At 38.2% G+C, this 21,733-nt stretch overlaps 1 protein-coding gene across 1 annotated transcript; it reads left to right on the forward strand.

Annotated features, from left to right (window-relative positions):
• The first annotated feature begins 4,732 nt into the window (after positions 1–4,732).
• Positions 4,733–6,677, forward strand: LOC112989224 (zinc finger protein 892-like). The gene is made up of 2 exons (XM_026110214.1): positions 4,733–4,901; positions 6,082–6,677. The coding sequence occupies exons 1-2, from the start codon at positions 4,733–4,735 to the stop codon at positions 6,675–6,677; spliced, it is 765 nt and encodes a 254-aa protein (XP_025965999.1).
• Positions 6,678–21,733: the final 15,056 nt, after the last annotated feature.

Genomic DNA, 21,733 nt, shown 5'->3' on the forward strand with positions numbered 1-21,733 from the left:
TCTGCCAGTGGTGACTGCCTCTCTTTCTTCTATTTATAACTTTTCCTCAGTTAGAGTTCTCTTTGGAAAACTTTTTTGTCTAGACTGTCATATCCTACAACCTTTCTGTTATGGCCTGTTTTGTCCTTTGTAAAGAAAAAAATGCACTGAGGGCATTGAGTGCCTAGCTGGGAGTTTGGGGGAAAAATATGCAAAGAGCATTTTGTTAGGTTAAGCAGCTCTTTACCATCTTGCCTGGAGGGAAGACTGTCTTTGAGGCTTGGATTTCTCTCTCTCTTACGGGGCTGAAGTCTCACAGTGCAGTGAGAAGTAAAGAGTTGCCCAGCCAAACACAGAACAGGAGGGGAAAAAGAAAAAAGTAGCTCGATCAAGCTTAGAAACAGAATTCTGTTTTTCAGCCACAGAAACTCATCTCTCAGTCTCTCACAAATTCTCATCAAACTCAAGGATTAAGTGCTTCATATTGTCAAAAAAATAATCCTGTCCTTAAGGTAAGTCTGCCTCATAGTGATTTCCCTGCTAGCTGGTGAAGTGTTGTAGATTAATGAAGCCCTGGTGTACCCGATACCTCCAGGAAGCTCAAGGAGGGAGGTCCGGCCTGTGAGAAGACGTTTCCTTTCTAAGAGATCAGGCAACAACAGAGGGGACCTGAGGCAGCCTAACGGGAACTTTAGGAACGAGAACAGCTTTTGCTAAATTGTGCTATCAAGATCAGCTTGCCGCATTGACTCAGGTGCATTTTCTCAGAGTACCAGCTCTGCTTTCTCCAAGTGTCTGGGAACAAGAAGAATCAGAAAGCAGATGTAGTAAAACACTACAAAACTAAGAAGCTTTCCCCGGAGGGGATAAGTAGCCCTTCTTAGCTATTGAAAGGTCTGTTGTGGTCCTACGTCTTCTGGCTGGGAAACAATACAGTTCCGCCAAGGAGGGAATCTTTGCAGAACTGGAAATGCGATCAAAGTGTTTGGTTAAGTAGCCTGCAAAATTATTCAGAAGTCCAGGCAAATAATGTGAAGGGAGACTTGGTGCCTTCTGGTTTTCTGTCACATCCAGCATTTGGCCCTTTAGAAAGATGATCTGAGGAACAATTTCGGTGTTTCCAGACTAAGAAATGTGTTCAGACCGAAACCTAAGGTAGATAGAAGTTTTCTCCGTGGCATGGCAAACCCTCTCCCCTGCCTGCGCAAGACCCACGTTTCCACAGTTTTAGTGACCTGTTTTTGCACCGCAGGCAGCCAGGGAGCAGGCACAGGCTCCCAGGGATGCAACAGAGCTGCTGTGCGCTGGGTGAGAAGCTGCTCCTGGAGCGTGGAAACTGCCCCGTGCCCCTCACTCAGTGGCCCCTAAATCTCTCCTCGACCCCAAGAGTCTCCTCTCCATTTCTAAACACGGCGTATTTTAAATGCTATGGTGTTTAAAGTGTGCCATAAGAACAAATTATTATGAAGATATGTTGTGTATATGTATTTTACCATCTAGAAAAGGAGAGTAAAAGCAGAATGATGAAATTAGATAGAAAGTTCCTCCTTTTCAAAGTCAAAATGTTTTTAAAACTTTAACACATCGTACATCTCTGTTCTGCCAGTGCATCTGTACATGCTTCCCTCCACTGCAGGCGGCACATGCATCTGCCTTAAGATAGCTCTTGCAGCTTAATAAACTACATTAGGCATGCCTACCTTTCAAAAACTGAGATAACATAACCTACTGCATTTTTAAATCCAACTCGCAGTTGATAATAGGAGTCTGTAGCTAGTGTGGGTGACAGTATTTCCTGTCCGAGAGTTTTTATATATCTTCCAAAGTTTAGATCTTAAGAACTACCATGCTGGCTAAGACCAAAGATCCACTATCTCAGGTCCTTGACTCTGACAGTTTGGTGTTAATAGATTTCCAGCTGTCACTGCTTCCAAAAGAGTTCAGCTTTTTGAAAATGCAAATTTGGAATAATAGTGAGGAGACAATATGTACTTTTAATATTATTGTTCATACAGATTACATTTAAAGCTATGATTATATAGTATGAAATATATAAACAACTTTGCAGAACTTCATGTGTTCATGAATGAGGTGTTCAAATATTGTAAAACTGGATTGTCATTAATGAGATGCTAAAAAAGGTGCTATATTTTTATTTAACTTCTAGGTTGTCCTTTTCTATCAACAAGTTCTTAAATTCCATTTGAAAAGTTTTGTCTGAAATAATCAGGGCTAAATTTTAGTTTTATAAAGGAAAAATGTATTTGTGGAATTCCATGGGGAATTGCTTTTAGTAATACACTAAATATTGCACAAGTTGTCGAGGGTGTATATATCATTCAGCTTTTTGTATGAAAATACAAAGTCATGTACATTTAACAACTTATAAACTGTGCAGCATAAATTGCAGAAATTTAAATAATCGCCTACTGCATTTTTAGATTACATCTGAAGAAACCAGATATTCTAGATAACGAGTTTTTATTGAAATCTCATGATCTTTGTTTCAGAGCTAATGGTGCCTGATGCATGACAGGATTTTTGTTTGTTTTGGATTTTTTAAGCATGTGGTAGGTAGTGGTCTCATAATTTTTTTTATTTTAATTCTTCTCTTTTGCAGACTATTCAGGTGAGGCTTCCTGATGTGCGTATGTTTTGTTGCCCTTGCCAGTTCCTAAATACTCCTTGTGCTGCTGCTGACCCTGAGATGCAAAGAAGAGATTTGATCAGTCTTCATCAAGTATTAAATACTCAGGCTCAACAGTTTTTGCACAGGTTGGATGCAGGGGAAAAACAGCTACCTACCAGACATGGACTGTAGTACTAGGAGTAGCTGTCTGCAGTGCTGCTGCTTTATCTAGAGTGCCACTGAGCAAGAACACAGGTAGGGTTAGCTCTGAAATGTGGGAAGAGACTGGCACAAGTTGGAAATCCTGTGAATCAGTAAGAGACTGTCATTAATATATGAAAAAGTAGGGTTCATGGAGAAGCAGCTCCAGCATTTCAGACAACTCTGCAGCCAGTAGGCTGGAGGTACCCATGAGGCGTGTAGACAACTGGAGTTATAAGCTGAAGGCAGAGAGATACAAAGGAGCAGATCATGGGCATGCGTATCCTGCAATACTTCTTGTGTATGCTGGTGGAAGAGCTGGGTCTGGGAACATGGTCCAGACACCTGCACCCAGATGACTGCTCTGGGAGAAGGTTTCCATCTAGGACCTGCCAGAGGCTAAAATACTAGGGCTATAGAGTGAGAGTACCTAAGGGAGGAGGGAGACTATAGATACATCAGCCCTTTGCGACTCTTTCTTGCCATGATAAGAATTTCTCTATAGTAGGCCTCTAAAGTTTTGCCATCTTAGTTTTACTCAAAGTGCAGTCACCTGCAGTTTTTCATCTGGACAGCTCAGAGCTTTGGAGTGGAAATCCCATAAGGGACCCCAAGAAGGGATGATGATGACGAGCCATGAAGGTATCAGGATCCCATGAGATCCTGATGTACCATTGTACAAAGACAGGTAAGATGGATTTAGTACCTAGAGGAAGGGCTCTTTCCTCTTACTTGCCAGATGGGAACTGAAGGCCTGAGTATGCCATGAATTATGCTGAAACATGGAAAAAGTCTCACATAATAAAAAAGACAGGCTCAGGTGTATGAGTTGCCATAAGGTAGTAAGCTAGCTAACTCAGAGCTAGCAAATGTACTTCGATGAAAACTTAAATGTGATTAATTCTACTTCTTGCACTGAAGAACCATAAGGTTGAGGATAAAAATAAAAAAAATGATTTTTTCTCTAAAATTTCTGTGGAAAACAGAACTACTAGTTTTGAGTATTAATACTGAAACTGTCCTCACCAAATTGGAATTTCTGTTAAAAGATACTTTGCTTGCACAGACACCTATAACCATTCCTGTTCAAAAATTTAAGACACAACTAAGACTCTTAGCTTCTGCAATAAATAAATAGATAATTAATCCATCATCATCTATGCATTTATTTCTGTCATGATTGCACTCTTTGTGAACATTCATGCATTTAACCTAAATGTCTCTCTACAAGTAAAAATGTATGGAGATAGCAATACTCCATTACACAAGTGAAAGCTGGAAGCACAAAAAGACTAAGGACATTTTCAAAAGCAAAAGTGACTTTCACTGGGACTTAGAAGTATTTGGAAATACAATCTCAAGGTGTTTCACCCAAGAGTGCACATGGGGGGATGTGACAGCCATGACAAACATGAGTAGGAAGTACTGGCTTAGAAACTGTTGTTGGCCTCTCCAGAACTACTTAACATTGCTCACATCAGGTCTGGGAGCTAGCACCAAAATCCTAAATGCACTGGTCTTTAAAACTGAATTCAATTTTGACTCAGCAGCCTGAGAAGGGATTTGCATTCCAGTGTAGATTCAGTGGAGGAAATGCTACTTAGGATAAAGCAGTGTGTATTTCTTGTGTTGGGATGGAAGAATGCTCCTCCCATGTGGCAATTTAAACTCTGTTATCCCGGCTCCATAGGCAAATTTTTGTGCCTGCATCAAGTTGGTGTAAGAGAGTATCAGACCTCTGGTGCTCCTTCATTCACTCTGCAGCACCACAGCAGTGTGAAGACCTAGGGTGACATGCATGTTCATTTTTCAGGGGTACTTCATCTGACTTCCTAGTGATTCCAAGGCCTTTCCTCTTCCTGATGTGTTTGGTTTCTCGCCAGGTTACAGAGCATTTGAAGATTGAAGAAGTGAACTGTGAAGATGGCTGCTCCCATGAAATTATGGGAGCCTTCCAGCTCTCCACTTAACCAGCCGCAGCCTGATTTTGAACAGCCATCCCAGGAAGTGGCAGGAGAAAGCAAACAACCAGAACTCAAATATGAACTGCTCTCTGTTGCTAAAGAAGACCACCAGCTCCTTCAAGAGATGGGTAAGAAGCTATAAGAGATGAGAACACACAGAACTGTCTATAAGAGAACAGGGAGAAAATTGCTGAGGACTGTTGAGAAAGCAGGAAATGCTTCAGTACAGGATTTAGCAATAATATAGCCTGATCAGTTGGTTTATCTGACATCCCTGGGTCTGGCTGTTTTTAATAATTCAGAATTTAGTTTAGGTGTCCATACCACCATCATAGCTGGCACCTCATTAAAGAGAAACATGAAAACAGGAACTATGGAATCAGATCTCCCTCTTGATCTTCCAAGTGAGATGTTTTTGATTTAAATGAGGGGGATAAAGGAGGGAAGCTTGCATTAATCTGGGGATTTGGGTACATAAGGAAAAAAGTGTTTTTTACCCATTTATGATTGTCCTCAAGTATTCCCAAGTGAGATTTTTCAGGATTTTTCAAGGGACAGACCAGATGGTTGTAACTCTCAGATTTTTAAAGAGTAGAAAGTAGTAAGCCATCTGGCTTACTACATACCTATGGTATGTAAGTTTAAGTATAACTTAGTTACTCCTGCATTGAACTTGTAACTGTTAGTTGAACCAAAGCATATTTACTGATTTAAATTAAGTCTTCTAGCCTGTCCTTTGCAACAGGTCAAATTAATGCTCATAATGTTCTCTTCTGACCTGAAAACTTGGTGGGGATTCCTATTCTTTCTTTGATAACAATATCAAAGTTGTAGACAATAGTAGAAAATAGTATTAATGCTGTAGAAAACATCAAGCTCGATGGATTTCTACCCCTTTTGTAGTACCAAACACAATGAAAATCCTGATCTTAGTGTTGCAAGCTTGGATTCAGTTCAGATTGTGATACACATGAGCATGTTTAAATTGCTACTTCAGGAGAGATGGTTAAGCCAATCAGCAGTTAGTCTGTGCCTCTTCCAAACCTCTACTGGCTCCTCCTGTTTCTCCTACACTTGTTTCCCTGTACTCAGAATAATACTCAGGGTTCTGTTCCCCGGAACCATTTCTTTCACAGAAATTGCAAATTATATTGTTATCCTTGAGGTGGCAAAACATATTTTTTATTACACTATTGAGTGTCTTAATAGTGTAACCCTGATTAGAGTTCTTAGCCTCATTGTGCAGGTACTAAAGAATTATGTCTGCTGTTTACTAATAGTAGCAAATTACTTTTTTTCTACCCACAGTGGTTAATAGACTTGAGGAAGAAACAGAGAATCATGAACAGGAAGGTCTTGGACATACAGAAGTGCATCAGGTGTTATCAGGAAGTCAAAGAGAAAGCATCTTCCAAAATGGTGACCTAGTTTGTCAGAAGGGTGAAATGTCTCAAAATATCAATTTAAAAACACCCTTTGAGGACAAACAGACAGAGGTCTCCAGGAAGAGATGTTGTAATGTGAGAGACCTCCAAGACATTGCAGTCTCAGAGAAAACTGCACCAGGGCAGAGTCCTTATCAGTGCACTGTGTGCAGGAAGAGTTTCAGCCGCAGCTCAAACCTTCTTCAGCACCAGCGTGTCCATATGACAAAGAAGCCTTGCAAGTGCATAGAGTGTGGAAAGAGTTTCAGCCGCAATTCAGCTCTGACTCAGCACCGTGAGGTGCACCGTGGTGAGCGCACATTTCAATGTGCAGACTGTGGTGACCATTTTACACGCAGCTCCAGCCTCACTCTCCACCAGAAAACTCACCTGGGGGAGAAACCTCACGTGTGCAAACAATGTGGGGAGCGTTTCCGCAGTGTTCCTGAGCTGACGTCTCACCAGGAGTTACACACATGACCTCAGTGTGGTCCCTTGGGCTGCTGCAAACTGGAACCACAGGCATAAGGAAGAAGCAGTCCCCCTCCGTAGGACCCTGCAGCCTCCCTAAAACTTTTTGTTCATCTGGTCTACCTAAAAGGTAGGGGCAGGTCATGCATAAGAGTGACAAAGCAAAGAAAGTGGCAGCCCCTAATCCAAACAGCCTGATTGACTGAGTAGGTCAACCAGTTACTTAGAGATTCCAGCGGCTGAGGAATGAATCCCCTTTCTTCTAACACATAAACCTCTCTTGGGATGGAAATGGGAGTTGGTATTTATTTAAAAGACAGTATTTGAGAGAGAAATAGAATCAGTTACTGGCTGAAGAGACATCTAGGTACTTGAATGATACCATTTCAGCTCAGAATTCAGCTACAGGATGCCCTTGTCCTAATTACTTTGTCTCCCTGTGTCTTTACGGCTCATAGGTTATAAAAAATATTTTCTAACTTCACTGTATTTGAGTGTGGGCTAATATGTGCCCAGATACCACACTAACTGGAGACAGATGAGTTTAGTAGTTTCATGAGCAATCTTTTCTGAAAGCCTAAATGTCTCTCTCTGTCCTTTGCTTTTGGAGGGAAGATTTTCAAAAAACACTAGGCTTTAGAAGTCCTTTCACCTTTTAATAGAATTCAGGTTCCTAACTTCTGAAAGGTACCTCTGATTTCCCCATCTGTAACCATGCAGGATTTCTGAAGGGATCGTTGGTAAACCAAATACCAAACTGAACCATTCTTTCCTGCTCAGTGCTAATAGCGCTCTGTAAGTCCCTGGCATCAGCAGAAGGATTGGTTCCTTCTAGTGGTTACACTACATATCTTCAATTCCCAGCTTGCCTCAATAGTATCTAGCTGAGGAGAAAGGAATGGCTTGAGAATTGGACCTAAATCTCGAGAGACGAGATGAGTGTCTCTGCTATCATAGTAAGCACACTTTCAGAAAGAAAAGCATTGCAGAAATTGTTCTTTCTATCATCCAAATAATTTTTTAGATATTTCCTTTCTTATAGTGTGCTATCAGTAGTTGGGATAAGGCCAGAAAGTGGTTCACTCCTCTTCTTAAGAGAAGGCTCTTAAGTCTTGCAGGCAAACATTGAGGAAGAGATAAATTAATCTCAGAATGGAAACTAACTAAGGATGATGTTATTAGAAGTGGAGCTACTATTGGTTTCTGAAGTTAAGAATGGTTTTCTATGTGTTCGTACAGAGTCCTGCATAGTGCAACCATACTTTATGATGGACTCTGTTAGGGCTTCCATATTAAGACTGCAGAACAGAAGGTTTAAAATGTGAGTGGTGCTGGAGCTCTGGGCAGTTCTGAATGGCGTCAGGATAAAGAGACACTTGTCTAGCAATGTCTCCCTCACCTCTGGTGCCAAACAGAGGTCCCCTAGTGGTAAAGGTAACACATTATTACACCCAGCCCTTAGCACCAAAATGCCCATCTCTGAACTTCTAACTCCTTCCAATCAGGAACCCTTCCAGTGTTGGGCAACCTACCTCTCCTCCTAACACTTTTCCCTTCTAAATCTTAGACTGGCTTTAGGTGTTACAGAATGCACCTGTGGTCACAATATCTCTCAGGATGGAGAATTAGAAAAATCATGGAAAAGATAATAATTCTAAATTTTACTAGATTTAGATAGTGTTCAGTGCCTAAGGCTGAAGGGTCTAAAAGGCAAGGGCAAACTGAGTAGTCACTAATTCAGCAAACGTTCAGCAAACGTTCAGCAAACATCAACTTCTCACTCCATAGAAGGCATGTCTGATATTTTCAAATGTTGGAGTGTGTGGTTCATCAGCCTTTTCTAAGTACAATATTCTTTTTTTTAAAGCATACTGAAAGAATAAAAAGTCCATTGCAGGGGGGTGTATTGACTACAGCAGGTTTAGAATCCTGGTATTCAGTGCATACTTCTGACACTAACATATGGAAGCAATGTGTTGTCAACCTTTCTAAATTGGCCTATGAAAGGAGATGTTTTTGCAAACACAGACACTCCCAGGTTTTTATCTCATTTGGAGCAGAAACACCCTTTTGCCTTTGTCTCCTTAATCCTTTCCCTTCCCTGCTGACAGTCTCTCTTACATTCCACATCCCAGCTCCTTCATTCTTTGATCCCATTTCTATTGCCATATCCTATGGCCAAGTTGTAATCCAGTCAGCCGGCATCCACATTTTTCTTTCTCCTCCCCAAGTAAAATAATTAAAGACCTGAACACATAGGCAAGAAAATCTCTGCTCTCTTGAATTCTGCCCACATCACTAAACTATCAACAGCAGAGTAAGTGTCGGTCCACTTCTGCAGTTTTGGACTGAAACATTCTCAGTGTAGATGAACCATGCGTGAATTCAGGCTCTAAACTCTTAACATGTTTTTAGATCCCAGTATATTTTCTCCCTAAATCGGTCTGATAGGTGGCAGAACCATTCCAAAATTCAGCCTGTGACAGCTAAATCAAAAAAAAAAAATTTTCAGCTTTTATGCAAACCCTTATCACCCCAAAACAACACTGTATAGAAGAAAGTGTCAGATAACCTAAGCATGGAAGAGATGCTGTTCTGCCTTTAACAAAGTATATGATAACCAAAGTGAAAGTTAGTATATAATACAGGAAAAAAAAGGCTTAAAACATGTAAAAAGGACTTGGATCTTTCTAAGTAGCTCTTTCAGGGTTAAAAGATTGTCCTTTCCTTTTTTCTTTCAAAGTATTTCAAAGTCTGATTGCTTCTTTTTTCGCTACTTTAATTTATAGCTACTGCTTCCACATGTGTACGTTTTTTCTTTTCCAAATGCTACTTATTAAATTAGCCTATTCCAGAAAATGAATCCATAAGGTAGTCTTAATCAATCAGCCTGATTTCTTGAATCCTTACCTATGAAAATGCAATTATTACTTTTGATTACTCCGAGATAATTAAATGACAAAAGCGTTTAATAAATTAAGTAGCTTCAGCTCATATTGCCTTTCGATGTACAAACCTAACTCCAATTAACATTAATAAAGTTTTTGCTTCCAGTATTGAAGAACGGAATTTCCCTTTTTTATTCCTATGTTATAGATGAGATCCTAAGATGGTATAAAGCTTTTAGATTGTTAAAGGAGGTTTTGCAGACAGCATATTTTTAGATTTTGAGATCAAACATATACTGACATAAGTACTCAGGTGTTAGAACTGAACTTCTCAGTAAAATCTGTTTACTAGAATTGTCTTTTTGTTTGGTTACATTATTGGAGAGAAGAGGTGAGCTGGGACTGTCCCCTTAACGACTAGGAAAGCCTGTCTAAAATCCTGTATATCCTGTCTATCATGAATGAGTCACGTCCTTAGAGGCAGGAGAAGGAATGCCGACTGCCTGTTTTATAAAACCAAAATAAGAGTACATGTTTTCTGTCTAACTTATTTTAAATAACATTTAAGTAGTCTGTTAAGGAATAGAAAATGATGACATTGCTGAATGGCTGAATAGGTATTAGCATGAACACTATCTACTTATACAAATACGCTGCTGGAGATTAGAAGTTACAGTTGAAGTAGCGGAAATACTGTGAAGCAAAACTAGTGTGCCAAGAATGAGACCCAAAAATCTCATCTCAGTTTGAATTTTGTTACAGTAAATTTCATCAAACTTGAGCTTAATAAAAACCAAAACACACAATCTGTTTTGTGTTGTGAGCCCTTCATGTTGACTATGCTCTTTGTGATGGCGGTCCTGTCTCTTCTACTACTGTCTAGTTATTCAGAAACTACTCTTCTGTGAAAACTTTTTTAGCATTTATAAGCAGATCTTTTTGACCTTCTTGGCCTTTTTATAGCATTTATCATGACTACCTGACCTGACTTTTTTCCAGTTGCAAAAGTTGCTGTCAGAACGTGATACAGTGACTTACTACATGCTTTTACTTGCCCTCAGTTTTCATTACTTCTCTCTTTCTTTCCTTGAAGCAGTATGGATAGTCTGTTTGTGACATCTGTGAAAAATACTCATCTTACAGTATCCAGTCAACCTCCAAAATCATTAGAGTCAAGATCAAAAGCAGTTTATTAATGAAAACTGGAAAAAACTTAAGCATTCATTGTTTGATTAATAACTTAAGATTTTTATGAAAAGGACTTTTTAATGGGGTTGAGTGCAGAGTATTGATGACTACAGATACCTGTAAGTACAGTGTGGACATATGTGAGCTAGCTGTATACTGCCTGTATTGGAGCTAACCCAGTTTCTAGATACTCATGTATCTGTGACAGCATAGAGCTTTGGAAAGACTAAATTGTTACCAGTATAAAATCTAAACAATTCAAATCTAGTTCAGAAATTTCTGCTCTGTCCTATAGTCACAGTAGTACAGAGTCATTTGACACTGGAGGCTGTGGAAGTTAGTAGGGAGAAAATGTACGTGACTGAGTAGTGACACTTATGCACAGGACAAGAAGATTAAAGTTGTATAAGTGGTCATAACTCTGATGTGTTTAGATTTTTTTTAATGCAAGCTTTCATGTTACTTCATATTAAGGTAGAAAAGTATGTGAAGAGCCATACACTGATAGTCACAGCAGAAAACATTTCCCCTAATATTAATAATATGGAGAAAAGAGATATTTAACATTCTGGATAGATCTGGATATCTTTACACAAGTACTCAAGAAGTAAACTGTTGCTCAGCAGTAATATTGATTGAATTTGGCCATCAGATGATTCTTGAGTGAAAGTGCTTTTAAATTATAACATAATTTTCAACAGTTTTCTTTGAACTTGCATTAGATTTAAGTTACTACCAGAACACAGTACATTTTCTATGCATTAATCTTTAAAATGAAACTTATATTTTAATTTATTTCTGATAAGTAATCTATAGTATGAAAGATTGTTCTTTGTTAATGGATGACTGCTAGAGCAGCTTGAATTTTATAATAATTCATGAGAAATTAATAAGCACTCATAATGAATAAATTTAGGGACAGTTTAATGACTATTCATCAGCAGTTCATGCACAAGAAATCCAAATGTTTATCAAAGATGTTCATAAACATAGTGCACAAGCAGCTTTAATGAACTGATAAAGAACATTAATGAACATTCATTATGAATTTCCCTTTGCTGAGAATGACATCCTTAGAGGAGGTCTAACACTTCAAATTCCTTTCCTTTTAAAGGAAAGAAACAAAGATGTTTCAAAAAATCATAATACTTAGGATATGGGTGAAAATAAAATGTGGATTAAAATTTTTATTGAGCCTGGCAGGAAGCTGTGATAGAGTTTAAGAATACCTGCTCTGTCATGATGCACGGTGAGTTACCTCTGAAGACCAGCTTGCCAGTTATTTATACAGTATCATCATCTCCTACTTACTTTGTGGATTGGTACCTGTGGATTGGATTGTCAATTTTATGATTATCTATTTTCTACAAAATATAGAAGAATAGAAATGAAAGGCTGCATTCAAAGAGCCTTTTGAAGAAGGGTTTGAACATTAAGCAGAAGAATAAAGTAAAAAAATTGTAGAGGTGTGAGAAAGGGAAGTATTCTCACAGAGAAAAGGAGATAATTTCTAGAGTTGTCCTTGACTAGCAAAGAATAACATTAAGAAGTTCAAAATGAAATTGCACATTCATTAACAACAGGCCCGTAAACAGGGGTTACACAACTGAATATTCAGGAACATATCCTATACCATCCCAAGCGACTGTGGGATGCTCAGAGGATAGGAGGGCCACAGAGGAAGGGTCCACAGACAGAAGTCAGGTTCTTTTACTGTTCTTAAATGGAATATCCTTCTGCTGCTGTCAGAGACAGAGTACAGTACTGACCTAAGTCAGTAACGCATTTTGTGAGTTCTTGGCAGATATCACCAATAAATGAAGATGTTAGTCTCTGGGAGATTTGTAAAGGTTATTTAAGTTAGAACATGGTGAACATCAGAGACTTCATGGCTGAAAAAGACTTATTATCATCATTGTTGTCATGCCCTATGTAATGCTGGATGGATAATTTGCATTGACATGTATCTTTGAGAAGCTCATACTATTTTATTTCACATTTCGAATTGTTTTGGTAGTAGACCATTTATAAGCTCATTAACTTTTTCCAGCATGTTAGTGTAACTTAAAATTCAAAAGTAATTTTCAACTTTCAGTTCTAGTCATTCATATCCTCCCCATCATAAAAAACTTCTGCTGCTATGTTTTGTCAACATAGAATGAATATGTGCTTGAAAAGTTGTATCCATTATATCTATGGAAACTCCTTCCAGTTCATACTTTCCTGAAAAAAATAAGACATTAGTGATTAACCCCCCCCCCCCCCCGCCACATTTTTGCTGGTGTTACTGGATAGACATTGGAGTGCTGCTCCACTTTGTAATTTTAGAGGAAGCTACATGTCGTGGTAAACCCACAAAGAGATTTCAGAGAAACAAACATGGGCAGCTGCAGCATATGAGGGGGAGATAGAGCTTGTGGAGGTGGAACTGTGGAACAGCCTCAGGATGCCACGCTGGCACCCTGAGAGTGAGCATGAAGAAAAGTGCTTTCTTGTTTACTTCCATGCTGTATCTGCTGCTTTGTTCATTCAGAATCCAAATGCAGAAGAACAGATCAGAGCAGTTCTGTAAGGAGATCTCTGAGGAAGATCTCTGAGTACAGAGACATCCCCCTTTGACATCTGAAGGAAGAAATCCTGAGTTATGTGCTTCCCAGGAAATTCTGTGCTTTAAATTTCATCTTAAATGGCTGTGTCTGCAGTCTGTAATTCTAGCGGAAAAAGTTGTATTCCTTCTCACCCATCACTAAAACTGAATGTTAAGTAGAACTTCAGGGCAACAAATTAAAGTCATAGTTTCAGGAAAGCAGCTTAATGCTTTCTCATGTTATGATTTTGGTTATGGGTATATCTAAATTTAAAAAAAATCCCTGTAGTTAGGAGTTATATATTATTCACATTGATTATCATTTCACTGTTGAAAAATGACTTTATACATGTCATATTTTATTCAAATTGCATTCATAATCCAAAGTAGAAAGTGTGTAAAGTATTTATTATTTAGCATGAGTTCATTTTCATCGGTAGTGCAGTGAAAAGTAGACTAATCTCTGTTCACATCCATAAATTACAGTTATGGGTTCCATGTTATTTCTAGTAACTGACTAAAGTTTCGCCAGCACAATGATGAAGGAATAGATGAAAGACTGTTCAACTATACCCTGGCTCCTTTTCACAGCAAGTTAAAATGATATGCAGAGCGTATTAATCACAATTTCATTGCAAAAAACATTGGAGGTCAACTGAATAAAAATCACATTTATCTGCAGAAGAACTGGAGGAACAAAACATTTTTCCTTCAACTGGGATATACTTCTTTATCTCTAATTCATAGTTATTGGAATAAGATGAAAGCAGTACTAATCATTGCACTGAATTTGCTTTGCATACAGAATAACTAAGTTGCTTCTGGTTTTACAACTACTAAGAACTCAATAGATACTCAGAGAACTTGTTATGCTCAAAATCATGTTATGGTCAAAAAGGAAACACATGTTATCTATAAAGCCAAGAATTTATTACTAGTATAATTGAAATCTTAACAGTCTAATCAAAGAATCATTATTAATCTGCATCTACTTAGTACAGAAAAAGAAAGAAAAATAAAATAAAGAATGTTACTATAAAGAAAAAGTCTCAATAATATTAATACAGTGAAAATTGTTATATGACCATATCCTAGTGTACAGCCTGTTTTTTTTTTCTTGAGAACTGAACATCTGTGGTGCACTTTTGTTATATAATGGACTCACACTAGACAAATAGGCACATCAAGAATACCACCATTTAAGAAAATGAGTCCTCAACACAGTGCATGGGCCAAACTCAGAGAGGTCAAATTAATAATATAGTAACTGCTCACTTTTAATTTCATCTAAAATGTCAGAACTATCTACCACTAAGTGTTGCTTGCTATACATATGATTGTTTTTGTCTTTGGCACCATGCCTGCAATATAATATGTCGAGAAGAATTTTTTCCTGTATTGTGGAACAAATCAGAGGTAGACAGGCATTTAAAAACAGATTTGATTTGCTGTATTTTGCAAGCTCTCTGAGGCAAAGTGATAAAACACAGCAGCTTGAAGTAATGTGATGAGAGCACTCTATCATCCCATGTATTCCTTACTCTCTTCCACTAGCCTGCTGCTCGAAAAAAGTGTTTATGAGAAATGAAAGGACTATCAGTTTGATGTAGATTTGTAATATGAAAAATGCTGAATCTTGGATCTAAATATGTTACATATTCAATAAATTAGCTGTATATTACCTAGAGACTTCTACTCTATAGGTTGCCATTTTTGTCATTGACGCCCTTATGAAATGTTTAAAAGATATGTGTTGCATTGGATTTCATGAACTGAGTATTACTTCTGGACTATTTTCAGAGCTAAAGCTGAGGAGCTTTTTTTAGCGTCTTTAGTTTAAAGTAGCCATCAGTGAATTTTTCTTTTTCTCCAATCCATGAGGGAAGTACAAGTGTTCTAACCAGATTCAAATTTTGATGGATAGTTTTGAGAAGAAAAAACATGTATTTTAAGAACGAAACTAAAGAATAACTAAATGAAGTGGGAGGAAAACAAAATCCAAATCCAACAGCTCCAAGACTCAGATATCAACGCTGAGCGTTAATATGCATAATGGAGACACAAATAAAAAGACACAATGAAACTATGTAGAAAGAAATCTTGAGATTCAATCTGTGAACATTCAAAGTTGCCTAGACACAAAGATTCATATTTCAGTATCACTAATGCTAATAATTTATAGTGAAACTCCCCAAAAGCAGATTTAAGTCTGCATGTTTTGGCTGGGAATTAGAAATGGATAACACATCATAAGTCAGGTCCTGCTGAAAGGTATCCTCTGTAGATTAATTACTTAATAGAACTTAACATTTTTCAGAGCTGAAAAAATACACAGTACAATACAATTTAAATCATAATGGTCTTTCACATTTCTCAGCATAGAAGTAAATATATTAAGTAATGAAACAAAGTAATAAATTTGAAATGGCCGGTGGCAATAAATAGTAAAGAGCTCCCTTTCTTTGAGATATGAGGAAATTATTGGAAAGTAGCAAAGCCTCCAGTACCAAATGCAGTGAAATAGAATTAGCTCTTCTCTGCTCAGAATAGGATTAATAATCTTCATTTGTAGAGGGACAGAAAAATATGTTAAAATATTCCTGAAGAATAAATCAACATACAACCTTCACAGGGCAAGAATAAAGGTGTGATGCCCAGCTGACAGGGGTTAGGAGAAAATCCCTGTAGGCTAAAGAAATTAGGCCTTCTCAAATGAGATGTGAAAGAAGAAAGAAAAAGTTAAACTAGCTCATCCCAAGGAGAAAGAAAGAATGGCTGAAACAAAACTCTGTCCTCAGAGGATATGCTTAAAAAGGATGTCTTCTGAGGTCTGAAAAAAATAAATTACAAATTGGAATTATGCCTCTCTGGGCCAAAGTAGTACATTAAAAAGCTTTCAACCTAAAATTACTAATTAAAACAAATCTTCTTAATGCAGTATCTATTTTGTATAAATTTCCTAAGCTTCAAGCTCGCCTGGATTTTGTGAGCTTTTGTAATAATCTTTTTGTTCTTCGCTATTAATCAGTTAAAAACAAACATGTTTTGTCTTTACGAGATATTTTGTTAGTAGCTAACTTGCCTTTCTTTTTCCTTAAACTGCTTTTCTACTGATATACACTGAAATCTTCAAGCTGTAAGGCAGAGCGAACCACAGTGCACAGACTGGAACCTAGGCAGGCAGAAGTTAACAGGGGTGGCAAAGGAAATTTCATTTCTTCCATATCTTTGTTCCCTGATGTAGCAGTGGGTTCTCACTTATAGCAGTGAGTACTACTGCAGAGCTGGAGTTCTCTCTAACTGCATGCTCCAGAGGTAATGGGCTCCTCAAAAGAGGCAATAATGATACCTAGAGCTGTTATTCTTCCTATCTGTTATCTCATGCCGTAGGTCTGCTTTCATGATGTGAAATGTCCTGATTGCTGCTTTATTGCAGAGGTGAAGGAGTGTTTTTTTGTTTTCTCTTCACATCACGACTGTCAGATTCTCTAGTGAGAGTATGTTGTAACCTCTAATATACACGGACATGCTCACTTTGGATTATTGAACAGTTCTTTGCAAAATGCTGTAGGAAAGTTGAAGGAGACTGAAAGGAGGTTGGAAAGCATTCACTCAGGATAGGACATACTTAATCACATGCACTCAGAGGGAGGCGTGAATTGATCCTGAGTGGTGCACTACTTGCCAATCAATTGCATAAAATAATCTAACCGCTTGTTCTGTAAGAAAGGTCTTCTGTGAGCCTTTATCTTCACAGGAGGGTTCAGAGATATGAAACCAATTGATTTTCAAACTTTTCTTCTTGTGCATAAGGTTTTTTAGAGGTACATAAAACATAAACGAAGAATGCAAAATGAATGAGAACTAATCATTTTAAGTGACTGCCATGTCTTAAGAAACTAAAGGGAGCACAGTTGTGTTCATGAATTCCATTATCTGATGGAAGACATTGCATGACACAGATAATGCTCTATGAACAGATCTGTTTAAAATTTCCTAATCAAGTCCTTTTCTAACCTTCTCCTTGATAAATTGATTAAATTCTGTAATCACTGTTGGGTGTTTTCTCATTATGGGAGGCATGTGTATAATCTGAGACTTCTGTGAATTGGATTCTGTGTAAAGTTTTGCTATTTCCTACAGCTAACCTGTGGATAAAACTGCAAATTCCCCTTGATTAGTCTCAAGGTTATGTTTTATCAGATCGCCAAGGGAAAAGAAAGAAAATGAAAACAACAAAAACGCAATGACATTGCTCTCAGAAACCTGTCATTCATTCACCTTGAGCAGACAATGCCAATAATCTTAAGTGAAATCACTGTGGGTTTTTTTTTTTTTTTTCCTTTAAAAACTATGAGAAGTGTTGACTATGAGCTTTTCAGGGGGGTCTGAGGAACTATTTCACACATTCACCATTATAATCTTGCTCTTGTCCTGTACTACTCTTCTCTGGGGAAGCAGTAACCAAATCCAGGAATGTCTGATACAATGTCAGCGCTCTTGAAACTAATCAAAACTTTCATTTAACCCATGAGCCTTTAACAGAGATTAATATTAAAATGCCAAGGGGAAATTGTACAAGTTCTCTAACTGCATTATGGCAGTATTCCCAGTATTTTTTATATATATTAATGACATTGCAAACAATTAATACATTGGTGAGAGCAAGTAGTAGCTACTAACTTTCCTAAGAATTAAGCTTTCCCTGTAGTCTGGAATATTTCCTGATACTGAGGATTCATTTCTGATTCCTGTCACCTGCAATGGGACTGATGGATTGGTCAGGAGCTTTGAGCACAGTCCAGTTGTTCTCATGACCATACCATTCTGCAGCAGTTCCTATCACAGTCTGGCTGCTCTTTGCTCTGTTCACTAAGCAGATGCTCTATTCTGTAACAAAGTTTTTTGAAATCCCTCCCCTGGGGCCAGCTATCTGGTCTATCACCAGCTACGTGACCTTCAGCTAATCTTGTTTGATCTTGGCATATCACATGTCTTTGCCAAGCTGCTAGTAACCAACCTTTTGTTTTGTGGCATAAAGATGATATTCCTTTCCTCTCCCTTCTCACCCATGAAAATGTTTTGGCCTCTGAACTATCAGCTCATGAATAACATAGCCATCCTGCCCATTCATCAGCAAATGGGAGAAAACTGGAGTGCTCCCTACCCCTCTCCTCCAATCTAGAGCATGTGGAGACAGTCCTCCAATCTAGACCAATTACAGCATGTTCTGCTTCAGACTCTGAAAATTAGATGTCTCAATTTAAAAGTAATTTAGCTTTCTAAATCACCAGAAGTCTTAAGTAGAAGTGATGAAGCTTCCATGCAAATATGATTTGATCCTTCTGCTTGGAGACCAATTCTAGGAGTCAAAATATATTTTTAGGCTTTGTGCAATTTAATCTTTTTCTTCATTGCTGAGCCTAGCAACAAAAGAGCCAATCAATGTTAATTCTGATGAGCTTTCTTAGATACAAATACCTACTTACAAATAAATGAACTGATACTACCAGGTCATTCCATGTAGCTCACAAAAGAGCTAGCAGATAGTGAAGTCTGAGTTGCTACACACCTAGAGGGCAAATATGAATGTAGTAAAAATATTTGCACAAAAAATATAGTACTTAACCAGTCATTCTCTGTCTTCTTTTCTATTATTTGTGGCATATGAGTTTAAATAAGTTTTTTCATTATCCCACTTCTCCTGCAGTTGCATCACAACTTTGTGATTGTGCTTCTTGAGGAATGGGCAAAACATGATTCTTTCTTATATGTGAACATATCAACCTGCTTACTTGAAGCTTTTCTCTACTGCAACAGAAGGCTGTGGAATTTATGCACAAGACTTTGTAACAGATCTGAGCCTGAAAATCTTCACCAACACTGAGAAAATGCAGCCTAGCACTCCTGCCACATGTTTGCACACACCTCAATAGCACTAATCATTATTTGATGTGTTGCAGCATTACAGCATACAGTCAAAGCATAATCCATCCTGTCAAAGGGGCGTCGTATTCATCCCTGAATTATCCATGCAAGTTACTTAATCTGTGTGAGAAGACATGGATTTCATTTGAATTAAACATCTTGGTGTTCTCTGTTGCTCTCTATCCCCAGGCTCAGAGAGCTATCTCCAGTTTCATCTAGTCCTGAACTCACCTTTAATCAGCTAATACCCTCATTATGCATAATTAAGTAAGGAGACTAAACTGAGACAAATAGCTAATAAACAACCTTGCAGATGTATCTCTTTCAGCTGATTTGTGCCACAATTTAGGGAGTTTAAGTTTCACCTAAGTTCCTGGGTCCTGCTTTTATTGGCAGCTCTTGGAGCACACCTACATACATATACCTTATGGACGTCAACAAGTCCAACAAAAGCACAGCAGCTACCACCACTCAGCTAGATGAGTTGCTGTGTACCCTTTGCAAAACAGTGTAGCAGTAAGAAAACCAATCAAATCAAATTTTTGTTTCATTCCTGCCCTGTTTTCAGGTGACTGTAACCCTCCTTCCCATTTCTTAGATTAATTCCCTAATAAACAAGCTATAAGCTAAGTAGGACCAATCAATAGAGCTCCATCTCTTGAACTTAGACTATTATTCATACAAAAGGCATAACAGAGCCAAAGGAAGAATGAGCAAGATAGATTCTGCTTGTGCAGTTAAGTGGCTGGGATAGATGGAAGGAGAGAAAAAACACTAGAAAAGACAAAAGAGTTTTTTCCCTCTATAGGTCACTGAGTATTTTCCTGTTGTTGCAGTTTTATTGCAAAAACGTGATTGTATCATCTTTCATAAGCTGTTTTAGAACTTACCTAAAACAACAATAATTCTGGGATCAAAGTAACCTTCCATATCCCTCTTCCATACTTTGCAAACATGCTTACAAATCATACACACATTTTCCTACAACCTGTCTGTAGTCTTCCTTCCTGATGGACTCCAGGGGTCAACATTGGGGCCAATCCTGTTTAACATAATTAATGACCTGAATGATGGGACAGAGTCCTCCCTCAGCAAGTCTGCAGACATTACAAAACTGGGAGGAGTAGTTGATAGACCAGATAGTTGTGCTGCCATTCAGAGGGGCCTTGACAAGTTGGAGAAATGGACCTGCAAGAATCTCACAAAGTTCAACAAAGAGAAATAAGAAGTCTTGCACCCAGGGAGGAATAACCCCAAGTACAGGCTGGGGGATGACCTGCTAGAAAGCAGCTTTGCAGAGAAGGACCTGGGGGGTCATGGTGGAAAACAAGTTAATGCGAGCCAGCAACACATCCTTGTGGCCAAGAAGACAACAGCCTCCTGGACTGCATTAGGAAGAGCGTTGCCAACAGGTCAAGGGAGAGAATCCCTCTCCTCCACTCAGCACTGCTGAGACCATATCCGGAGTGCTGGGTCCAGTTCTGGGACAACTGGAAGAAGAGAAGGCTCGGGGGGATGTTATCAATGTGTATAAATACTCAAAGCAGGGGAGTAAATAGGATGGAGTCAGACTCTTCTTAGCAGTACCCAGTGAAAAGAAATGAGGCAATGAGCACACACTGAAACACAGGAAATTCTACTTAAACATTAAGAAAAAACTTTTTTACCAAGGGTGAAACATAGAACAGGCTGCCCATAGAGGCTGTGGAGTCACCATTCTTGGAGATATTCAAAACCTGACCAGACACAGCCCTGAGCAACCTGCTCAAGTTGACCCTGCTCTGAGCAAGGGGGTTGGTCCAGTGATCCCTTACCAACATCAGCAATTCTGTGATTTCTATTTAAAAGATAGTCTTGTACAATAAATCAATAACATTAGCACACTAATGCCCAAGTATAAATACTTTTTTTTGAATATGTAAGTTTCAAATCATTCTAAACAACAAATTCCTCTCACACCTCTTTTTAAGTCAGAATAAGTGTTTTAATACTTACTTAAACTCCATGAGAAAAATGTAAGAAGTCTGTATGTGACATAAACATGGATAAAGAAAAGAGACTTCTACAGATATTTTTATTTTCTTAAGCTGTTTATTACTTCTAACTGTACTCATTATTGCCTGATATTTTTACAGTGCATGTAATAACCTATTTTTTATCAAGTAAAAAAAAGAAAGCACCCAATGTAGTAATACTTAGCTGCTATATTTCTTGTGGATTTACCAAGTTTCATCAGCTCTACCTCTGGTACAAACCATATGACATTTAAAGAACTCGTTGCCTAGGATGTGGTTTAAAAAGAGTGGATCATTCTTTTGAAAGGCTTTGATCACTGTGGTCATACTGTTGCAACTTTTATCTTGCTGGTACATTGATTTTAGCCAAAGATTGCCTTTTATGAAACTCTGAACTGTAAAAGCCCCTCAGTTTCAAGAAAAAAAAACTTTGTGAAACATCTGAAGGTTCAGTTTTGA

Source organism: Dromaius novaehollandiae, chromosome 4 (genome assembly GCF_036370855.1).
Source record: "Dromaius novaehollandiae isolate bDroNov1 chromosome 4, bDroNov1.hap1, whole genome shotgun sequence".
Classification (NCBI taxonomy): Eukaryota; Metazoa; Chordata; class Aves; order Casuariiformes; family Dromaiidae; genus Dromaius; species Dromaius novaehollandiae.

What these genes read in the sequence shown, in the direction of transcription:
- LOC112989224 (XM_026110214.1), top strand. Translation starts at nt 4,733, where the DNA reads ATGGCTGCTCCCATGAAATTATGGGAGCCTTCCAGCTCTCCACTTAAC. An exon ending in CCAGCTCCTTCAAGAGATGG is followed by an intron (nt 4,902 to 6,081) that starts GTAAGAAGCTAT and finishes TTCTACCCACAG; the next exon opens with TGGTTAATAGACTTGAGGAA.